The 22,659-nt window shown below is 42.5% G+C and overlaps 1 protein-coding gene across 1 annotated transcript in view; it reads left to right on the top strand.

Annotated features, from left to right (window-relative positions):
* The first annotated feature begins 785 nt into the window (after positions 1–785).
* The window catches only part of PPP6R2 (protein phosphatase 6, regulatory subunit 2), a 55,477-nt gene continuing 33,603 nt past the window's right edge, over positions 786–22,659 (top strand). The window contains exons 1-6 of the mRNA XM_009698084.1: positions 786–1,065; positions 8,670–8,856; positions 9,601–9,738; positions 17,827–17,892; positions 19,261–19,373; positions 22,655–22,659. The exon at positions 22,655–22,659 is cut by the window's right edge and continues 130 nt beyond it. Of these exons, the coding sequence (XP_009696386.1) occupies positions 839–1,065; positions 8,670–8,856; positions 9,601–9,738; positions 17,827–17,892; positions 19,261–19,373; positions 22,655–22,659 (736 nt within the window). The 5' untranslated portion in view covers positions 786–838. The remainder of the gene's footprint in view (positions 1,066–8,669; positions 8,857–9,600; positions 9,739–17,826; positions 17,893–19,260; positions 19,374–22,654) is intronic.

Genomic DNA, 22,659 nt, shown 5'->3' with positions numbered 1-22,659 from the left:
ATATTTTTTCCGCCAGTAAGGTTAGAGTTCAGAATTTTGGACCTTCCTACAGCCGGTGCGGTGCTGGCAGCGTGTGCTCGGCCTCTCCTGGGGCGGTGGGACGTCCCGCTGGCACCCGGCAGATTGCACATGCTTTTGTAGGTAGAAAACCAGAATACACTCTTCTGCCCCACAGACGACCGCTCGTGGTTCTACACTTCTGGAGGTCTATGAGATGAATAGCATATTGCAGTATTCCATAAGGTTTGTATTTGTTAGCAGTCCAGCTCTAGGTTTGCTGATGTTGTTATCGCTCGCAGCATCCAGTAGTTCTTTCAATACTTTCCAATTATGGTCTATCTCTATTTGTCTCTTACTGTTTTGTATACATTGGAGATGTTTCTTCCACTTACATAAGTCATTGATTGTTGCAATTATGGCTGATGAGCATGACTCTGAAATACAAATAATACCAAAAAAACCCCCAGCCCTTTAATGCAAATTGTTTATAGTGCAGTAGCGTGGTTTCCCTGTCTGTGACCAGCCTTGACTCTAATCCAGCAAAGCATTTCTGTGTATGAACGTAACCTTTGGTTTTTAGTTCCAGCTCCTAGCAGTTAAGGGTAATTCATGCGTATATTGTGTCCGTTGTTGATACGGTACAGCTGTAATCGAAGCCGTGTTAGCTTTCTGGTGCGAAAAGTTGTTAATTTTGTTTGCAGAATGTAACTGATTTTTACAAGCTGGCTGGCAGCTATATTGAGGTACTCTGCTCAGAATTATGAAGGAGGAATAAATAGCGAAGAGGGAAGATTAACTCATGTTCTTTTTGCATTGTAGCTAGTTGTGTCCCATCAACATGTTCTGGAAGTTTGATTTGAACACAACATCGCATGTGGACAAGCTGCTGGATAAAGAAGATGTGACACTTCACGAGCTGATGGATGAAGATGACATCTTACAGGAGTGCAAGGCTCAGAACCGCAAGCTGCTGGACTTCCTTTGCCAGCAGCACTGCATGGAGGAGCTGGTCAACCTCATCACACATGAACCCCCGGTGGATATGGATGAGAAGGTCCGCTTCAAGTAGGTATTTGGTTTCTGTCCTATACGAAGAAAACTGAATGAGAGATCTTGATGTTGGAAATGCTCTGATGCAAGATGGATGTAGCCTTTTCCGTCTTGGGAGAAAGGCTTTCGAGTACTGTGAAATACTTCACAGCATTTTTGTTATTTATAGTGAATTTTTAGAAGCTTGTTTCTTTATTTTTTAATGGTTTAGTAGTTTGTCTAAAAAAAAATAAATAAATTTCTTGCTGTTTGTTCAAAACTGTGCCTGCAAAATAATCAGTATCTCAAAAGTACCTTTAGTGTGTTCTTATCAAAATGGCCAGCAACGAGCATTTGGCTCAAAGTTACAAATTTCTGAACTTGATTGATTTTTCAGTAGTCAAGCCCACAAAAGAAAGCGAGCTGTACAGCGAACAAAAGATGTAACATTTTCAGTGTGCTGCATATGCAAAACCTGCTGATTTTGGTGATCATATAGTTAGGGAGAGGGCCTAACTCTGTAAAGAGCCTATTTCTTCTGATGGCGATCTCTTTAGATGTGTTTGGTTCTCATAGCAAGTTGTGTTTATACATTTTCAACTAAATGTATACTTGAAAATATTTACAGTTTGGATTGGGAAGTTTGTTTCTCTTTGTTAAGTTTATGTAAAAATAAAAGGCTGCTCTGTGTATAAATAAATAAATAAAAATGGGCAAGTTTGTTGCTGTGGGAATGGATCAATGTTGGTTATTGCTGGTGTTGCTCAAAATCCACAGAAGAAATGGCAGTATCATTTAGATTTATTATTAGGTGAGGTGGTTGATCAGCTGTGTTTAGGTGACTATTTCCAGGTAAGTGAATGCCAGGAAATACTTTATGAGTAACCTGGAATATTATACGGCTGCTTTTGCAAGGCTTCTGCTATCAAAGGTGAATTACCAGAAGGAACCAGGAGTTTTATATTGTTGTCCTACAAAGGCAAATTTGGTACTGGTACTTTTAAACCAGGGATGTGGCGCACAGCAGCCTTTTGACTTTTTGCATTTCCTGTATTACATCAGGTACTACGTCAGGTATTACATCAGAAGAACTGGCTTTTCACGGCGTGACTGGCTCTGTGCTTGCTGCAGCCCTTTATCCATATTGTTCGCACAGCTAGCCTGAGACGAACTCAGACCCAAAATGTCTGTTTGAAGAAGATGGGCAATGTTTTCCTCAGTGCTAAGAGTTAATGAGCAGTGGAGATGCTGAAGAGTGTGAGGCTTGTGGTCCTCTGCTGGGCTGTGGGTGTATTTTGCCAGAGGAGAGAGTGAGGGATCCCGGTACCACGCCAGTACTAATTCATACATTGTCCCTATCGCTGCAGAATACCCCACTACTTCAGTTAACCGGACCATGCTTTTAAGTCCTGTTCTTTTTGAGATTTTTGTGGCTGCTAGAAGACGGTTTATGTCTCTGATCCTGTGTGCTGAAGGGTGGAAGTGGAAACCTTTTCCTATGGTAACCGAACCGATTAAGCATAAGGGAAGGTGCGGAGAAACAAAAATTTCTCAAGAAGCTAAATCCTTAATGCAAACCAAAATGAAGAGGGAAGCTCAGAATGAGTGTTGACCCCCTTGCGTCCTTGAACTTCACATGCAGGATTATATGCCTTTTCATCAGCTTTTGAAGGTAGCATGTGGTTCAGGGAGCTCCGGGCCAGGCAGGCTGATGAGGAGGCACAGAGGAAGGTTGTCAGCGGTGGGAAGAGGCCAACCTCCAGCATTGCAGTCCCCTGTGCTGGCAAGATAGAAGAAAATCTTGTGTTGGGAAGGCCTTAAGTTAGCAGTCTCATTCACCGATCTCTTCATCAGATGGTGGCATTGTATCTTCTTCCTTTCCTAAGAGCGGCCGTAGGGTGCCTGCTCGAAAAGCCGCTGTAGTGGTGGGAAGCGTGGTTGTACGCTGTGGGCAGAGCAGTGAGTCTTGGGTGGCAACGAGCACTGCGTGGTGACCTGCTTGCCAGGACAGATAGAGCTGGTCTTTAGGAAGTATTTTTTTGGAAATGCTTCCAGTACCGTAGGTAGACCGGGCAGAGGAGCATTTTCAAAGCACGATTGAGGCACTGGAGTGGGGAAAGAGGATTTAAACTTATTAGAAACTGTGGAAGCTTTTGGAGTAAACAAAGGCTAAGCAGGAAGAATGGACTCTGTCTAAATCCAAAGGGAATCCAATTTTTGGCTCTTAAGGACAGGTTATGAAAGTTTCTAAACTGGAACAGGGGAGAAACTTGATCTGTTTGGAAGGACATGCGGCTCAGAATGATGCATGCTATGGAAATGGGGTAATCAAAATGCTTTATTCTTGAAACATCGGTAGGATGGAAGTTCATAAAGTTCAGAAGGGAAACTGCAGAGAGGAAAACTCCACAGTAAATCCCCATCTAAGCATAGCATCTGAAACTAAGCAACCGGATGAAGACCTGTGGCAATCAAAGATGTGTATAAATGATTTGAACTGCAATGTCTATTTATAGTGAACTTGTTGACATACTTGGGTGTCTCATAAACCTGTTGGGACCATGCAGTAACGAGAGTACAGCTTACAGGAAAGGCAGAGTAGACTCTGCTGGTGGCAGAGTGGGCTTCAGGGGACAGAGGGCTGAGTGCCGAGTGAGGCGAGTTAGCCGTGGCATGGCAGCCTGGTGCTTGGGATGCTCTGCGTCCATGGAAAGGGTGAAGTGTTAGGTCTGACCGTCTGAAAATTGGGAGACGGTAAAGGCTGCAAGAGCAGAACATGCTGTAACAATGAGAGGTTTCATTTATCCCCCTGTTGACAGGATATCTATCGCAGGCAGGCACGGTGCCTGAATTTTTAGGAATCGTGAATGCCTTTTGCATGGAGCAATGAGCCAGAAAAAGGAGAAATAACTCTTCATATACCCTTGGGGGCTCTAAGAAATGTAACTGTGTTGTAAAATCACTTTGTAATAGTAACCGTAACGTACTCAGATTTAACATCCTCATAAGAGCAAAAAAGTTATAAACAGCATTATCATGGGCTTGGGGTTTGTTTTTTTAACTTTTAGGAATGGAACTACATCAATATGAGGAGGCCAGTTAGGAAGTAAATGGTACTGTGAAAGCGTGAAAAGCTCACAGCTGGCCTGGAAGCATTTTAGTGGCTCATGGTAAATGCAGAGCTTGTATTACGAAGGTTTAAAAAAATCCTAATGTAGGAAACTGCCTTGGTTAAAAACAAGTAATCCATTGCAGATAAAAGTACATCCTCACAGAAAGGAAGTTGTGTCCAGATATGGAATAAGGATATAGCAGCGAGTTAATCCGTGAGACTGGTCGAAGGGATTTTTGAGAAGCAGTTTGCTAAAGGCAAACCCACTAATACTCTAAGCCCATCAAAATAAGGACGCCTCTGCGAGAATGTGCGGGACAGATGGGCGATCCCAGTGCAGAGGAAGACAGGACCAAAGCAGACAATAAACTGAACTGTGTTGGTGCTCGCTTCAGAGACTTCTCAGGAGATTCCCAAGTGGTGTCTGTCTTTACAGGGGAATAGTCTGAGGATCTGTCTCAAATTAGAGCATCTTGAACAAAATCAGTAGAATAACTGTTAGGGGTGGCTGGTATTCACTCGAGTGATTTAAAGGAATTAAAATGTGAAATTGCTCACCTGGTTGACTTTGAAACCAATGGACTGGAAGTGGCAAATAGGACACCAGTTCTTAAGAAGGGTAAATCTGGCTTTTCTGCATTGTGCACACTGAAGAATTTGTAGTATAGCGTTGTGATTCATGGGCACCGCTGTAAACACAGGTGCTCGGCCACCACAGAGTACTGCTTTTGCAGAGGGGAGTAAGGCTTCGGGTCGGGAGCTGCGTTTAGCAGGCAGTGAAACACACGGATAATGATGATGTGCCTAATGTGGCATGAATACAGCCCAAAAAGGGAAGGTCCCTTATCAAAGGCTGTTGAAAACAAGCTGTCAAGGGATAACAGGGAAGGGTGCTATCATTGATTAATCACTGTTTAAAGAAAACAGATATAGATGAGGGAAAAATGGCCAGTTCCAGCTTTCTGGTTTTGCACTCCTGAGTCCTGTGCTGTTCAATATACTGACACACGAAATCAGAGGGGAGATGAGTTATAAATTAAAAAAGTTGATAATGCAAAATTACTTAGCTTAGTTAAAAGGTAGAAAGATTTCCTGATGTTGTATGGCCAAGCAGTAATAAAGCAAATGCAGTCAGTGCTGATTGCGTAGTGACCGATGGCCCAAGTTACGTGTGCTCATTGATGGACTTCAAATCAACTTTTACATCCCAGGGAAGGCTTCGGAGTCCTCGTGGGCAGTGTGCTGGAAATACTCGGTAAACAGTGAATGCAAGTGTGTGTGTGTGATCAAAAGCACGTGAAGCAATTCAGTAAGCATGCTGGAAGAGTTACTGTTGTCCTCTAACACTTGTCTTAATCCTTTACGTACTACCAGGGCAAGAAGTATTTTCCTTGTTAAGAACCAAATGGAACTGCGATGAGTAAAGTAAGGCTTAAATTGGGAAGGTTGAGGTGTGCAATTTCTTCAGAAATAAAAATTCTATTCAACAAATGTAAGAAAACCAAACCAGTAACAGTTATTAGGGTAAAGGTGGGTGCAGAGCAATGCACTTGGAAGCACAGTAACTGAGAGGAGGCTCTGGCTTGAGCTGTGGATTGGAAATAGCCAAGGGCCAGCAGCGCATCCTGCCAGTTAAGCCACGTGTAGCTGACTGGGATGGGAGCCACACGTGCGTTCCTCCTCGGTACAGCTAAGGCAAACCCAGGGGCAGAAGAGGCAAGTGGACAGTCAGCTGAAGAAGGGGCTGCAGGTCTCTTTGCAGAAGAGCTGCGAATGCCAAGAACAGCCACACGGGATCAGATGAAAAGATCTGCCTTTCCTGGTGCCTGGTCCCTGACAGTGGTCCTAGCAATCTCTTTGTACGATGGCATGCTCAAACATGCCGTACTTGAGGTACGAGCATGCCCTCAGTTCACACAATGACACAGTATTTTTTGATCTGTTCCTTTTGTATGATTTCCAGCAATCCCTGTGTCCGTCTTGTCACTCCAAGAATGGAGCTGAAATTTCCAAAGATCTACAGTAATTCCACAACTTCTTCCCTGGTGGGTGATCACCATCTTAGGAAACGTTGCCAGGGGTATGGAACGCGCTGTGCCTAGGAAGGTGGGAGATCAAAGCTCAGCGCAGAGGGTCTCATTTCAGCTTTGGGAGCTGCTGTTAAGATTTCTTCTTGTTTGTCTGTTAATGAGGTTCAGTGCAGAAATCTAACTAATTTCGACTACGAGAGGGGAAAAAAAAACAAACAGATAGACACTCAGCCCAGATTCTGTTACACACTCACAGGCCTTACTGCAAAGATGATAGAGATGTGAGAGGTACGGAGTCATCTCCACAGCTCTTTTCTGCCTGGTTTTTTTCCTTTCAGATTGAGGCTACAGGAAAAAAATCACTTGCTCTGTACTGAAAGATTGCTTCAACCTCACTGTTCTACAAAAGTGAAGGTATTCCCTTTGTGTAGAAACAGTCATATTATTGCAGGAGTGTGCCCAGATTCTGTTACACACTCACAGGCCTTACTGCAAAGATGATAGAGATGTGAGAGGTACGGAGTCATCTCCACAGCTCTTTTCTGCCTGGTTTTTTTCCTTTCAGATTGAGGCTACAGGAAAAAAATCACTTGCTCTGTACTGAAAGATTGCTTCAGCCTCACTGTTCTACAAAAGTGAAGGTATTCCCTTTGTGTAGAAACAGTCGTTATTGCAGGAGTGTTTTGTATTCATCTTGGAGTTGGCTTGTGTCTAAAGTTACAAAAGGTGGTGGACCTTGCATAATTATTAAAAGTGGGTTTGTGTCGTATGGAATGGCACAATTTTTATTTGGAAAGTGAATGCGCTACTTAAAGAATGAACATGCATTTGCAGCAGCAGTGTTCTGTAGCTGTTTTAATGTTGTTCTTAATTTAGTTGGCCATTATTAAAACACATAATAAATTTTCTTCTTGCTTTTGGGGAAAAAAAAGCTCTGCTTGCAAAGAGAAAATGCTGAAACTGTAAAGGACTGGTTTGATTTTTAATCTGTATCACTTGATAACAAGTGAAAACCGCTTTAGGAAACCCGGGTAAGAACTGGCCCTGAGTGGGAAGTTTGGTGTTCAGAATTGCTGCTCTGTGCTTAGAACCGCTGAGCCGCTCGAGCACACCCTGCCAGGGTCTTTAAACAATTAGTGGGGTGAGAGCAAATCATGCTTTAAAAATAAGGTCTGACTGTAGGTTCATATATATCACTGACACTGTCAGAAGAGTGGTAAAGTTCAGAGCTAGGCTGAATTTCGTAGCACTAACGAGCTGCTGTTTCTGATTACGGTAACCTCCCTGTGATGGTGAATAGGTCTTTTTTGAAGGAGTTCTCTTAAGCCCTTTCTATAGAAGGACAGTAGCTAGAATATGAATTTAAGACACTAATCTAACAATGAAATGCTGAAATGAGATTTTTTTAAAAAAAAAAAAAGCTAAATGAATTTCGGTGTTGTAGCATGCGTGCAAGACAGGCTCCCATTCCCTGCTTAATTCCTTCATCGCACGAGTAATGGAGAGGCTGACTGAGCGAAGTGTTTGCAGAGCAGTGCCGTGTAGCTATACCGTACAGGTGGCTTTCGGGGTGGAATTCCAAGCTGAAGAAACGTTGGTCTTTTAGCAAAACCAACAGTCCCCAAAAGCAGATTTTTTGGGTTGACTTTATTGTTTTGTGTGTATGCACTTTAAGACTTTGTCTAATTATAAACATAGTATTAATTATAAACACATTATTGCCTTTTCTGGTCATAAATGTGACCTAGTTCTGAAAGAACCATCTGGAAGAGCAAGAATCAAGGTCAGGAAAGAAAGGATTTTATTAGCTGTCAAATATAATTTGATATTCTCATTTAAGTGACCAAAATTATCCAAACTAGGCACAGTAATATTTTCTGAAAAACAAGTTAATTTTACAGAAGATCATAGACGTTACTGAAAAACTGAAACTCAAAAGGCTGGCTATGAATTGCTTGCTTGTACATAGTATATGCTCATTTGTTAGGAGTTTTGTGTTAGATCTGATGTTCTATCTCCAAATTCTAGTCCTCTTGATTTTAGGAAAAAAAAAACGCCTATTTTTAATTCAGCTGCAGTAGTGGAAAGAATAATTTTTCAGAAACATTGCAGAAACCTGCTAAAATATGCATTCTTCAAATAAGCCTTCAATTTTTGGGTTAATTTTAGTTGTGCAAATGGATTCGTGTTAAAAGATTTTAAGACATTTTAAGCGTATTGAAACTGATTAAACATCACTCTTAAAAATCAGAACTAACTGTAGTTTGAAGGCAGCTGAGATGTGTAATTCAGTGGTTAAAAAACCCACGATGTGCTACAGGAAATAGTGTTTCCTTAAAATGTGCCATTAATGTAGATGACCCTTGTTTCCCGTGTGGTTTTGTTTCCCCCCGTGTCTCCAGGAAGGGCGATCCTCCTGCTCTTTACAGCTTGAATAAGGGAAGATTTTCTTGAGAGTTTTCATTTCACCTTTAGTTGCTCTGGTTCTGTCCTTCCAGATATCCCAACACAGCCTGTGAACTGCTGACCTCGGACGTGCCGCAGATCAATGACAAGCTAGGAGGGGACGAAAGTCTGCTGAATATCCTCTATGACTTCTTGGATCACGAGCCTCCTCTGAACCCTTTGCTTGCCAGTTTCTTCAGTAAGACTATTGGGAATCTCATTGCAAGAAAAACGGAACAGGTAGTGATTAGATTTGTCCTGATACGTAAGCACAAGTTAATTCGCTAACATTGTTTGTGTTGTTATGGCAGTATCATTGCTACCCCCGTGACCTCATTGTATTCTTAGAGTTGAAAAATAGCTTGCTGTGCTCTTTAAGGTTACAGTTGAAATGCGGTCTTTGGATTCCTCGGTTGAGGGAGACGCTGGCTTGTTCAGACACCTTTGCATAGTTTTGGTTTCAGATCTGCAGTAGCTGGGGATATTCCTGTGCCACTGCTAAAGCTTCATTTTTCGTACTAAGGCATACTGATGCATCCTTTGATCATTGCCCAGAATCATCTCGTTACGTAAACGATGCCTCAGCCTCATGCCTATAAAAGGAGTGCTGGAAACAGGAGCTGAACAGCGTTTTAGGAATACACGTGTTCCAATTCAAAATTGATTTTTTTAAATGAAAGCTGTCAGAGAGTCTTAGTGGAATGGAAAATTCTCCAGCTTCACCAGCTTCTTGATGCTCGTATTTCTGTGGGCTTGGGTTTCTTTGTGCCATAGAGGAATGAAAAGATACCGAAAAAGATTTGGTTTAGCGTTACCTTGAAATGAGAATGTTATTCTCTTCTCTTGTTCTCTGGGGAAGTTCTCAGCCAAGTAGCCGTTTTGCATCAAGATTGATTGGTTGGGACGAGAAGGTGAAGTATAGAAGTTCTCTGTGCCGTGTCTGTATGTTGTACTAGCAACTGATGATGACACTTTTATTTTTAGGTGATTGCATTTTTAAGGAAAAAAGAGAAATTTATTAGCCTGGTGCTAAAGCACATAGATACATCAGCCATGATGGATCTCCTGCTTCGTCTAATCAGCTGTGTGGAGCCCGCAACTCTACGGCAGGAAGTACTGAATGTGAGAATCTACTACTTTTCTTTACAAGATATGGAACAAGGGCTTTTGTGTGTTGGTGTCTTAAAGAAATAGAATTCTCTTTGTCATTTATTATGAGAGCGGATTCACTCTTCTGAAAAGTATTTTTATCAGTGCTAGAGTGTGCGCGTTGGTTACTTTGGGTACTTCAGCCTGTTTGTGGCTTGCACGGCAGAAGCAGCCTGGTTCAATCCCTGGCAGTAAAGGTTTTTCAACTCCTTTTTCCATGTAGCAACCACCATTTACTCTAGCTGTTTTTGCTGTAGAGCTTTGACAAAGGAAATTAATTTGTAATCTTTCCCAGTGTTCCGAACTTTAGACTGATCGTTTGGAACAGTAATTTGTTTAATTCCTCACCATGTTCAAGGATGTATGCGATTTTTGTAGATGGTGTCTTGTGCCTCCTCCTTCCCCTTCCTCTTTAACAGGAAGCTTTATAAAATATCTTGTAGAGATGCTTAGTTTGCTTTACAGGTAGGACAAGTTTTTCTGCCTTCATAGCCCAGTTCGGGTGAGGCTGCCTCGTCTCCCCTTCAGTGGGCAGATGTGCAGGACTGGGGGGAAAACACCTACTTTAGCTCCCTCTCAGTAACCCAGAAGAGCAGTGTGCCATATGGAAAATGGTACTGGTGTCACTGAAGCCCACACCAGGATTTGTATGTTTGGCAAACTTTGCTGCCCGAGTCTTTGGTGTCTGGATCATTGACCACACCATAGCTTAGCAGGTAGGTGTTCTTTGCAGAGACTCACGATAGATGACTACCGTTGCTCAGTTCCTCCTCTCAGCCTTATGGTGCATCGTGCAGTACACATGCTGTTACAGAGGAAAAAAATACAGACACAAATCAATCCTTACAGACTTGTACAGGCATTCACCCATGAAAGGAAGTCTTCATTTTTTGACAGGAATATCAGCAATTCGATTGATTAGACATCAAATAATAATACCTGGGAAGGAGATGGGAGGAAAAAAATGTTCAAGAGATGGACTGACGAAGGATAATGATGATGGAGGATTTACTGGAAGAGAAACCAGCTTTGTGGAAAAGGTCTAACCGCATCCCAGGCCACGATGTCCCGAGGGCAGGGATTGCTCCCCTCTGCTCAGTGCTGGTGAGACCTGTCAAGGTACTGGGGGCAGGCTGGGGCTTGCCAGTGCAGGGCAGACATTGCAATAGTGCAGCGTAATATTACCAAGATAATTGCAATTCTTTTTTTTCTTCTGATGTTAAAAAGACATTTTAACCGAGTAGTGTTTTTCCTGGATGAATGGCTTCCATCCCGGAAACTTGCAGATATCCACGTTTCCAAATCCTAACCATCCATAAACAGGCAGATCTGCGTGGGATATATTTTAACCCCATCCTATCAGGTTAATTCTACCTGTTAAAGATTTCACACGGTCAAAAAAGAAAAAAAAGAAAACAAAGTGAAGATACCAGGTAGCACTGGAGCGGCACCTGAAGTTTGGGGTTTTTCTTTTTTTTTTTTTTTTCCACAAATAGTCTTAATAAAAGTATTATCCCCACGCATTTAAAAATCTGGTGGCGTAAGGACTTTTCAGAAAAACGGAAAGTAGTAGCAATATTGACATTTGGAATTGAATGTATAAGCTAGGCTACTTATCAGCAATTTCGGCAATATATTCAGAAACTTAAGTCTCCAGAACAGTTAATTTGTATTCTTGATTTTTGGTAGGTATTAGAAAAAAATGTTATACTTCATGGACTGCTTTAGCTTTTCATCACATCAGGAAAAAATACTGTCTGTCAGCTAGTAGCTAGAATGGTTGCGACTTGTTTGCTGTCTCAAAGCAGATACCTCAGAGTAGCACAGCTACTCTAGCACAGCTTTTTAATTTCCCTCCCTAACAGAAGCGATTGTTTATGTTGTAAATGCCACATTAGTCCCTGTGAAATGGAGATGGAATTGATTTTCATTTCAGAGATTTCACAGCTTGCCCCAGAACTTTTCTGCTTGATTGCCGGTGCTCGGAGACACACGGGGCTCTGAGAGAGTCAGGAACGGCGTGTGCAATGTGGTATATACAAATACGAGAATCTTACTTGAAACGTAGATGCCTTTACTTTGCTTGCCTGTAATACCTCAGAGAGGTATCAGGCTCTTTTGAGTTTTAGCAAGAGGAAAAGTATTATTATTAATTTTTCAGGAGCTCATACAGCTGCAGTTGGCTGATCTTCCCAGGGTCTCACTCCTGCTTAACCACTCTTCTCCCACTCCTGACTGGTGAAATTCAGGAGAATGTGGTCGAACAGCACAGCAGAGTCCGTCTGTCTTGTGATCTGAGCTGCACTTTCTCTTTTGTGTACATTTAATTAACTTCTTATATACTGTATCATAAATTCCTCTGTGTGGTCATCTTCTGTTAAACAGATTCCAGTTGATTGATTGCTCTGTCCATATGTTGGACCTGCCTGCAAATGCCATTCACTAGCAGCACTGTATGTTTACAGTGTGTCTGTAAATGCCATATTCAAGGGTTGTTTCCCTATCTGCACACCTTGCTCCATGCAGTAGCTAGTGTTTTGGCTAGACATCTGGTGCTGTAGATTTTTGGCTAGCTGTTTATCAATTACTTTTGTAGCACAGTGGCAGCAATTAAACTGAGTATTTTAAGGTTTCCCTGGTATCGATCTACCCTGCTCCGGGGTGGTATCTGTGAAGGGCTAACAGTCCATCAGGGTCTCCAGGTTGCGTTCCAGCTCCTTCCCAAGTACAACATGAATGTCATCTGAACAACAAAATACCTTCTACGTTGTGCTTGTGTGACTTAGCAAAAGCTGAGAACTTTGCTGTCCAAGTAAAGTTTGAGAAGCACCGTTTTTCACTAGAAAGTGCTGCCCTCGAGGGTACATCACTTAGGAGTATGAACAGACCACTTTTCCACTTGACGTTGCTATGCTGGCAAAATCCTTCTATGAGCTTCGGTTGGTTCGTTGTATGTTTCTTGCTGTCTGGAAAGGTAGTGTTTTAGAGTGTCAGGTTTATGAAGATGATATCTTAAGTTTTAATTTAAAATTGTATTCTGCCTAACAAGTCCCACAGCACCTCTCGTTAGGGGTTTGAAGTCCACATCGTTGCTTTGACTTGGTAAGTCAGAGACTCCCTGATAATTGCGCAAGAGTCTAATTCTCTGGACTTCCGTTTTAGAGATCCTTAGACTGTGATAGCTGGACAGTGCTGGTGGCTCCGTTCTCTGCTCTGTTTTCTGATGAATGGACCTTCTATAAAGTGTGTGCTGGAAGTTTCCTCATCTACCCCTTGCTCAGATGATGTTAGCCAGGGTGGAGGTTCTCACTGTCCTAGTGGAAGCGTTTGACTTCCAGTGCCGGGTGAAACTGGGCCAACAATTCCATGAGCGCTGTAAGTTGACATTGCCACAGAAAGAGACTGTCCTGCTTTCACCTTCTTACTGCTTGTTCTGCCCATCCAGCTCCTCTGGAGTCGTTGCCAACTGAAGTGTTCCTGTGGTTGTAAGGTGACATGGACTAGGGAATTGATCCATCTGAAAACACCTCTCTCTTATTTTTTGCCAGGATTGTTTTCAGTCAGCTCAATTCCTTGATTTGGGTATGGTTTTTTGTTGTGTTTTTTTTTTTTTTTGCATGGACTTGTGCAATGATAAGGGAGGAGAAAGGAGCAGAAGATAAGTGGGTGAGTATGAGCAGAAAGAAGGTGCCAGTGCCATTTTATACATTCTTAAACTGTTTGCAGAGCAACAGTTTGTGGTGGTTTTCCCCTTTCTCTTCCTTGACCTGTAATTGAGGGCATACAGTTAATGTGAAAGTATGATAATTCTTTATCCATTTCCTTCTGTTCATGCATGACAGAGGAATGCTTTGTTCGTGTAGCTCAGATTTTGTTGTTTTGGAGAGCTGTGCCATCAGGAAGAAACGTTGCTTGCACATGCTGTTCCTCCATGCTTCTGTCCTGAATTGGACAGAAGCACCACTGTACCAGGAAGCCGCTAGATTCAGCAGCCCATGGGTTCGTACAATGTAAATGAAATAATCTGTTGTCTACATTGCATCTTTCCAGCTGTGTTTCCTCCCTGGGTCTGGACTCTCACAATTGAAAATACTAGAAGAATTTTCATCAGCAAGCGCCAAGGAGGTCCTGCCAGCGGGCTTGTCTGCTGGAACCCGTCTGCTCTCTCATCGTGAGAGGCTGTGCGAGCAGGCAGGGATGTTGTTAGGAAGTCCAAAGCTCAGCCAGAGTTTAACCTGGCTAAGGATGTGATAGGCAGCACAGGGACTGATCCAGGGCTTTGCCCTTGCTTGTCATATGCCTGAGATGTCCCTTGGCAGTGGTATCGGTGCATGCATGGCATCAGGAGGAAGGAGTGGTGGTCCAAGGGCTGGAGGATGAGCCTTGGCAGTCTCCCCACACACTGGGGGAGTCTGAGCTGCTGGCAGGCAGCATGCTTGTCGAAACAGCAAGTCTGGCAGGTGAGTGGGTTTTTTGGTCCCTGCAGAAGGAAATCTCCAACCATGCTCATCTGCCGCTTCCTTTTCCATTGGGAAGTTTCAGGCGCTGGTGGCTCCCTTGAGGAGACCTGCTCCTCCTCACCCATTACTTGGGAGTCTCTACCTTCTAATTCCTGTGTAGTCTCTGGCTAGTCCTTCTTCCACGCAGAGTTAGGGTCCAGGAAACCCTGACCGTTTCCATGGTCTCTGCAGAAAAACCCTGTTGAAATTCTGTTCATACAGAATATAATATTACATTTTCTTTTCACTTCCACCCGTAACTCCTGTCACCTGGCAGCACAGTACTTTGATGAGAGTGCATCTGCTGTGGGTGAAGGACATTATCTCCACCAAGGAGAAGCACTGGGTGCTCCCTGCTGCCTGGGACCTGGTTGGCCATGCCTTCTCTCAAGAGCTCCATGTGTGCCAGATTCAGTTACCCCAGCTGGTGGTCAGGACTGGGCCCTGTTGCATGTCACCGCTGTGGTCGCACCCATCTTGTAGTCCCATGCAACCTTGAGCAGCACCTCCACACCCCTTTCCATGCCCATGGCCCCATTAGCTGCCAAGTCCCAGTTTGCCCAGACCAGTTTGCCATGTCCCACTCGTTCTGTGGTGCCCGAGCGTACGCGATACAGGTGCTCCCCAGCAGCAGTTGGGCAGAAGCCCAGTGCTCCCTAATCGGGAGGCAGCAAACAGGAGCCTGGTTTGTTTGCAGACAAATCAGCCTCCTCCTGCTCGCTGGCCCTGCGTCTTGCAGTCTTCCTTTTCCTATAGAATAATTCAAGTTGCACATATGTGCAAGTTTTCTGTCTGTGAATTCGTTATGAGTGTGACATTGATCAGTGAGAGTAACCACGCTACGGAGTTGCATGTGACCAGAAGAGTTTGTGTTTCAGGTGTGACTCTTGTTAAGGGGGATGCTGAGGGTAATGCTGTTGTACTTCAACCTCGGTAGGGAAGTCCTGCAAGCGTCGCAGCTTTTGTCTGAGGAGTCAATTAAAGAGTATTCCTTTTCTTGTGAATGTCAAAGTCCATCTCTTCGACAACAGCCTCGAGACAGAGGAATTGAGCTCTTCCAGGTTTACTAGCTGCTTCTTAATTCACTGAATTTTAGTATTGCTCTTCTGATCTTAACAGATTATTTCAGTTGGGTTTTTTTTTGGTTTTGAATTTCATTTTCTATGTCCCTCAGTTCCCAGGAGCAGTAATTCCTTTGTTCAGAGGAATGCTCATGCTTCCCTCTCTTCAGTACCTCTATTTGTGGCCCTCCAGCTTCCCCCGGAGCCCAGTATTATGGCAGTCCAGGCAAAAAGAGCAAACCTTCTTATCCTTTCTTATTGCGTAACTCCCAGGTTTAATTAATAAGACCCACAGACTCAGTCGATGTGGCACTTGGGGGAGGATGTTGATACAGAATAAAGTTGAAACTACAATGGAGGGCTGGGATTTGCAAGGGAAAATTTTGCTGTGCTCTGCAAGGGAAAGAAAATACATTTAATGCAGGAATGTTAATAAGTAGTTTTCTGCTGGGCTGTTAAAGTCATAAGGGTAGATGGAACTTCGGTAGGTAAAACCTCCTCTACTGACACAGATTGGCAGGTAGGTTCTGCACGGAGCAACAAACAGGCTGAAACACCCACCGTACCATTTCTGTGGAGCTTATTATTTGGAGAATGGAAACTTGCAGGTAAAAATGGGTATAAGTGTATGTGGGGGTTTACTGAAGTTGTGCAATGTGTTGATACTGTGGGAGTACCCAGAGATTGCAGTCAAAATCTGGGCTCGTAATCATGGTGCTGTGCAAACAGGAGGTGTGTAATTGATGATGAAAAATGAAACATGCCAACGTAACAGAGAAACAAAGAAGAGAGATGGGTAATTTTATTGTTACAGAGACTGCCAGTAGGCATAATTGATAGATTTGAGCAGCTGTTTTTTAGAAGATATAAATGAGGAGAATTTCGTTAATTTTGATGAACCTGTTTTGGTAAATTGCCAGTTGTCAGCTACCTGAGCTGTCATCAGAAGACTGAGTCTTAGGACTGGAAAGAAAGGTTTCGGTAGTCATATCCAAGCACAGGGCAATGACAAAAGATGCCTGTGGATTGAATGAGCGGAGAGGGAATGGACAGTTGCTTTGTTAGTGGAATGGTGATGGTGAGACTGATGTATTAAGACACGACAGGGATCGTCTCTGCTGTGATGGTCTTGAGAAGAAGGTTCAGGAGTTTAATTTTGATACTGGAAAACTGGAAACCAGTGGAAGAATCTGCAGAGATAGGTTGGTAGAGAGACTGGTGAGCAAAAATGTCTTAGGAACCCAGTTTTTTGAACTCTGGCATGAGCTGGATGTCGACTGGATGTTGAGAAGATGAAATTACAGGAGCTAGATCTGAAAATACAGTCTTGAATGAAATATGTGGTTTTGCAGCTGTATGCTCGGTAGGCTTTTGGACAACATTAGTATTTTTGCGATAATAAGGGACACCAGAAAGGAGACAAAGTCAGACATTTCAGACTTAGTAGGAAAACAGCAGTAGTATTTGTGGGAGAAGTCGCTAAAAATGGTGATCTGGAATTTTTGCTTTAAGTCAGACGTATGTCATACGCAACATGGGTTTGGAGAGAAGAGGAGGAGATCTGTAGAAAGATTATTAGCGCAAAGCTGGTAGAGAGTCAACATGAGGATTATAGTTGAAGTCATATGGATAGATAACGAAAATGAGCATTCACGGGGAGAAGATCTGCGTAGAACCACCTTCTTATGAAGTATTGGAAGGCAATAGGCTGTTCATTTTCTCCATGACTCATCTGAAGAATGCTGGAAGATTATATCAGTGCAGAAACCTCCAAAGTATTGTTAATTCATGTTTGGTCAGTTACTTCAAAAGCAACTGAGAATGCATTAGTTTGACTGATGTGACTGGTCGGTTTGATTGATGTCAGACATCTAGCACTTTGCCTGGAATGAAGACCGTAGAAATCTGAGTGAAAATGCTTGGGTGGAAATGAGAAGTTGAGCTTGCAGATGAAGCTGGGAAGGGCGAAACTGGAACATATCATTTGCAGATGGCATACGTGGTTTGCCTGGGGTCGGGAAAGGGACCTAAAGTGATCGGTTGCACTAAGAAAAGGCAGTAGTCCGAAGCTGGCGTAGAGCAAGGAGGCGAGGTGTAACAGCAGCATCGTTACGTCATCTCAAAGTCTGAGAAATTATTTGGTGTAAACAGTAGTAGGACTGTAAGAACAGGAGATGGTAGGTGAAGAACGTGTTGATAGTGATGCTAATGCTGCTTCAGATGAGGTGGTGTTTACGACTGATCTATTCCATGTTTTCCAGAGGTATTTAGGTGTTTAGTTAGTTTCATGGACCAGGTGTACGTACTGATGCAAACTAAAGTGCATCTCTGTCTATGCCTGGCGGAGTTTGTGTCCCGCCTGTGGCTTTGGTTGTGAAATAGAAGGAAAGGGCTTTCCCTTCTTGAAAAGCCTGTGTTACGCAAAGCTTCTCGAAGATCCTCGTGTTTTGAATTCTGTGATATCAAACAAGGATTTTCTTTCCCCCTTCCTTTCCCTCCAGTGGCTTAATGAAGCAAAGATTATTCAGAGACTTGTGGAACTGATCCATTCAAGCCAGGATGAGGACGTGAGTATGACAAGGCTTAAGTTTTGTCTTTGTGGGTAGGTGGTCCTGTAAGGTGTGGAAGACTCTCTCTGTCTCTTTGATCATGCCGGGGTGACTTACAGAAGGAGATGATGAGAGATGATCTGTATGGGTGGACATCCCGTCCTCTGGTTGCTCAATTCTGAAACATCTTGTTGTATTTTTAATCTGGTTTTGGACTGACTTTACTACCAATTTCTGAATTCATTCTGCAGCTGCATCAGTTCGTCTCAGTATCTACAGTCAGTCGTAACTTACTTGGTTTTAAGTAGCAACCTGCTATTTGGAACAGGTTGTTGAAAAACTTTTTAAATTAACCAGTTCACTGTAACTTTCAGTTCTTTTTAGACCATAAGCGAGTAGGTATTCAGTTGTAAAATCTACCAGCTGCAGTTCTCTGAGCCCATGAAAAAGGCATGCTGAGTATTAAATTTTGTGAGTGCTTTTTTTTTTCCTTTTTTTTATGTCAATAATTTTCACAAAACATCCGAACCAGGAGCTCTAGGCCTGGATTTCAGTTTCCTACACTGTCACTTCACACTTGGGGGTTGACTGCCGTCCCCGATGCTGAGCAGGGAAAGCACAAGGAGGAAGGCTTGTGAAAGCTGCCCTGCCTTCACCTCGATGGGGCTGGGGGCACTGGTGCACAGATTCGTGCGAGTGCCAGCAGCAGAGTGAACTCGGTGGCACTGGGTTCTGTAGGTGTAGCGTTAATACCGACACTATGATTCCCTCATCTCATCACAGCAAAAATTACCCCTTCTAAGAGAAAAAATGGGAAGTTACATGCTGATTTGTGTACCTTCAGCAGTGCTGTCTTATGAGTGAATGCGAAATCACAGCGTAAGATCTTATACGTACAGTAGCTACAGAGAGTCTTTGATTGCCAGAATGAGATGGTTAATTTATCAAAATACTACTTTAAAGCCTTTTAATACATAGTAATTAAATTGTAAAGGGTTTTATCAAGCCATTTATTTTTCTTCATGCAGGAAACCTCCTGAGTAGTGAGAAGGAAGAATTAAATACTTGTATTTGAAATTCGCAAGTTGACACACTGGGTCAGGAAGACAAAAAAAGAATTCTCACCTTCTGAAATCTTTACCTGCATTTAATTGTTAAATTCAGGAAGACCTCCTCTTTGATTTTGAAATCTATTAATGCTTCTAATAATTCACATAGACATTGTTTTTAACAGATGAATAATCTAGAGCATTGTAGCACTTGTTTTGAAAAATTCTGATTTATTCAGTTTCTTCTATTCCCAGCTGTGTAAAATTTTCTCTGACAACCAGACTGAGCAAAGTAGAGACATTAGCATTGAAATGTGCTCCGTGTTGTTGTTTACAGAGGCAATCAAATGCTTCCCAGACCCTGTGTGATATCATAAGATTGAGCAGAGACCAGAGCAATCAACTCCAGGATATACCTGAGCCTGATCCACTTCTCACAGCACTGGAATCGTAAGTACTTGTCAGAGGACTGTTGATAAATTAATTACCACTAATATTGTCACTTACTGATAGCTCTCGAGAGACACGAACTATGCATGTCAAGCCTTTGCTTAACTCTTGACATTTGTGCCAACCTTTTAATACTGCTTTTAAATTGTAGCATCGCTGAACTGCCTCTGTTGAGATTTCTGGGTTTTGTAGCTTTGTGTGAAGGCAGGAGATCGGGGTTAGGGATCCCCAGAGCTCACAGCCTAGTTCAAGACGAGGCAATACTAGTGAACGTGTTAAAACAGTCACAGTGAATTTGGAGAAAAGTGAACTACAATGGCAACAGTTGAGAGAAATCCCACAAAGACAAAATTCCTATGTTGATGGTGTTTCTTGGAGGTTTAAATTGGATATTAGGAAAAATTTCTTTGCTGAAATGGTTATCAAGCACAGGACCAGGCTGCCCAGTGAAGTGATGGAGTCACCATCCCTGGAGGTATTTAAAAGACGTGTAGGTGTGGTGCTTAGGGACATGGTTTAGTGGTGGGCTTGGCAGTGTTAGGTTTGTGGTTGGGTGCAATGATCTTAAAGGTCTTTTCCAACCTAAATAATTCTGTGATTCTACGATTCAGTCATACTCGGCTAGTCAGTGGCTCTCATTACCCACTGTGAACGTGTTGCACCATATAGATGGGTGTCAGATCATCCAGTTGCTGTTCTTCAAAATGGGGAAGCAAATGCTGTGACAGCAGCAGGACTTCTCTCTCGTACCAACTCGTATGTCACCGTGCACTTTGTTTTGTACGGGACATTATCAGTTTGCCTTCCAACCTTTGCTGAGGTCTGCATACACACTCCAGGCATCCTCTGGCGTGCTGATTTTGGCTCTTGAGTCAAATAGCAGCTGTCGATTTCTTAACTTACATGAACCTTGGGTGTTGCCTGCACTTCTAGAGAGATCAGGTGGTGCTGAGATACTGCCTGATACTTCTCACCAAAGATTGTCTGCCTGCCTGTTGCTTAGACTGAATCATTAATCTCCCTGGTTTTATTCTCCAAATTTGGTTGAACCTTGAAAGAAGTAAGCCTGCACACTTTAAATGCCTCCCTAATCATTCAAAAAGTCATTCCATTTATCTGTGGTGGTAGAGCGAGATGGTGACAGTTCAGATCTCCTCTCTGTGTGCCATCCCTGTGGATCCCTTAATGCGCTAGAGTTCGTGTCAGCTACATCTTTTTCCTTTTGTGCCAGAAAATGTTGATTTTTTTCAAGTTTATGCTATTCACTTGACATTGTTTCTTTGCTCTCTGTAATGTAACCTTAAATTATTTGTATTAACATGTTCATTGCTTCCTATAAAGAGTTTGGAGATGAACCTCCAGCTTGGTCATTTCACCTGGGAAGCCGGAGACCTTTAACGAGGGTCGTGGTTCATTGAGGTGGGAGGTGTGGTGGGCCATGGAGAACGCAGTACTTTCAGACTTTTTGGGTAATGTTAGACTTTCGCAGTAGTTTTGGAGAGGGATGTGGAACCCTGCCCGTGGTCTTTCGTGAGAGCCTCTGTGACACCAGTGGTAGAATTTAAGCAAGTTTCCTCGATTATACAGAGAATTCTACAAAGCTGCAATTTGAAGTTTGACTCATACTTTACTCAGATGGTCTTTAGCTTTTTCCCCTTCTCCCTTCGCCCTCCTTCCCAGTCGCCCTCACCTCCCTGGTGTTCTCTGTGTGTGCACGTTGCACATTTTCAAGCAGTACCTGTAACTGCCGTGAGACAAATAAAAATGTTTTTGCACTTTTTGGGAAGCATTTCTCAAAGTCATTATACCACTTCACTGTTCAGAAGAAAAAATGTTTTGAATGAAAGTGATTTTTTGCACGACTTACCTTTCTACTGAAGGTCACATCTCATTACTTTTCTTGGCCAATTTTTCCGAGTATTACTGGTAACCTTTTTTGATCTTTGGATAACTTTTTTTAATCTATGAATCATGAATTAATGATCAGCTAGTGCAGCAAGAAGGAGCCATGATCAGGGTTACAGAATAAGTATCAAATCTAGATTTTCGGTAACTGTTGGCTATGTGCAATAAAAGTGAATTCAGTTAATCACAGTAAACTGTTACTTCTTTTTCCTGACTCTGCCGCTTGTGCCGATGGAGTGTATTTAGATGCTACTTATTAAAATATTTTTATCTCATGCATTATTCATTAATTTTACATTTTTATCTCATGTTCTATTTATACTAATGCAAATGAGAATTTTTTCCAAATATTAGAAAAAGTAAAAATTAGACTGTGAACTTGAGTAATACTGGTTTTAGCTGGACATGTGACTTAGCAAGTCAAGAAAGGCACTCGATGAGTACTGGATTTTGGAGAACTGTCATTAACATCTGCAGAATTAGCATGGGAAGGAATGGGAATGCAGAGGTGGAGGCAGGCACTGCTGCACTCGGGTAACTGTAGATGAGCAACAGTGCCAGCCTCAACCTTGTATTCCTTGTATCTATTATTCATTTAGCGTGGCAAACAGTAGAGAGAAAAGTGGGCTGTTACCTTTGTGCTAATTATTCTTCAGTGTTAAGGCTGCATCAGAATAATTTTAATACTGGAAAGGACCAATGTCGTTATTCGTTCTGACTCCAGCAGTCTTCAGCGCTTCGCTTGGTGATCCCTCCACCTGGCCCCAAATCTGTCAGTATTTGGGAGGCATCTTATCTTGGTTTAAGTGCTCAAAAAGATGGTGAATTGATTAAGATGTTTAAAGGGAATAATAACTAAGGCCACTGAAAATGTGGATATTATTTACAGTTTGCATTTATTGGCTTCTGTTTCCCGGTCCTGCATCTTATTATGCCACTGACAAATGAGAAGGGTCGGCTTCCACTGTCTGTTGTCTGTCTTCTGCAATTCTGATGAATAATACTAAACTATCAGCTAATAGCTTCATATTGTCTGTAATAAATTAAATTGACAGAGTTAACACTTGGGTTGTCTTCCAGTTCGTATCTAAGAGGTATATCGTGTTGATAAAGGAGAATGACAATTTGGTTTGGAGTGTAGGTGTTTATAACTAGGTCTTGCCTTAGTGATGAGTAAGTAAGTTCAGAAACTTGGTGTAGAACCATTCTTGTCATATGAGACTTTAGAGAGGAATGCCTTTACTCTTTCTCAAAAAAAAAAAAAGGCAGCCTTTTTTCCCAGAAGACCCAGAAGTGGATATTTTGTGATTAAAACAAATGCCAAATACTTCTAATCCCTATACTACTAATGTGTATGTGTACTGATCAACAGGCAGGAATG

This window comes from Cariama cristata, unplaced genomic scaffold (genome assembly GCF_000690535.1).
Source record: "Cariama cristata isolate BGI_N322 unplaced genomic scaffold, ASM69053v1 scaffold3634, whole genome shotgun sequence".
Taxonomy (NCBI): Eukaryota; Metazoa; Chordata; class Aves; order Cariamiformes; family Cariamidae; genus Cariama; species Cariama cristata.
Note: the sequence above shows the minus strand (reverse complement) of the source record. Positions and strands in the feature narration are given on the sequence as shown.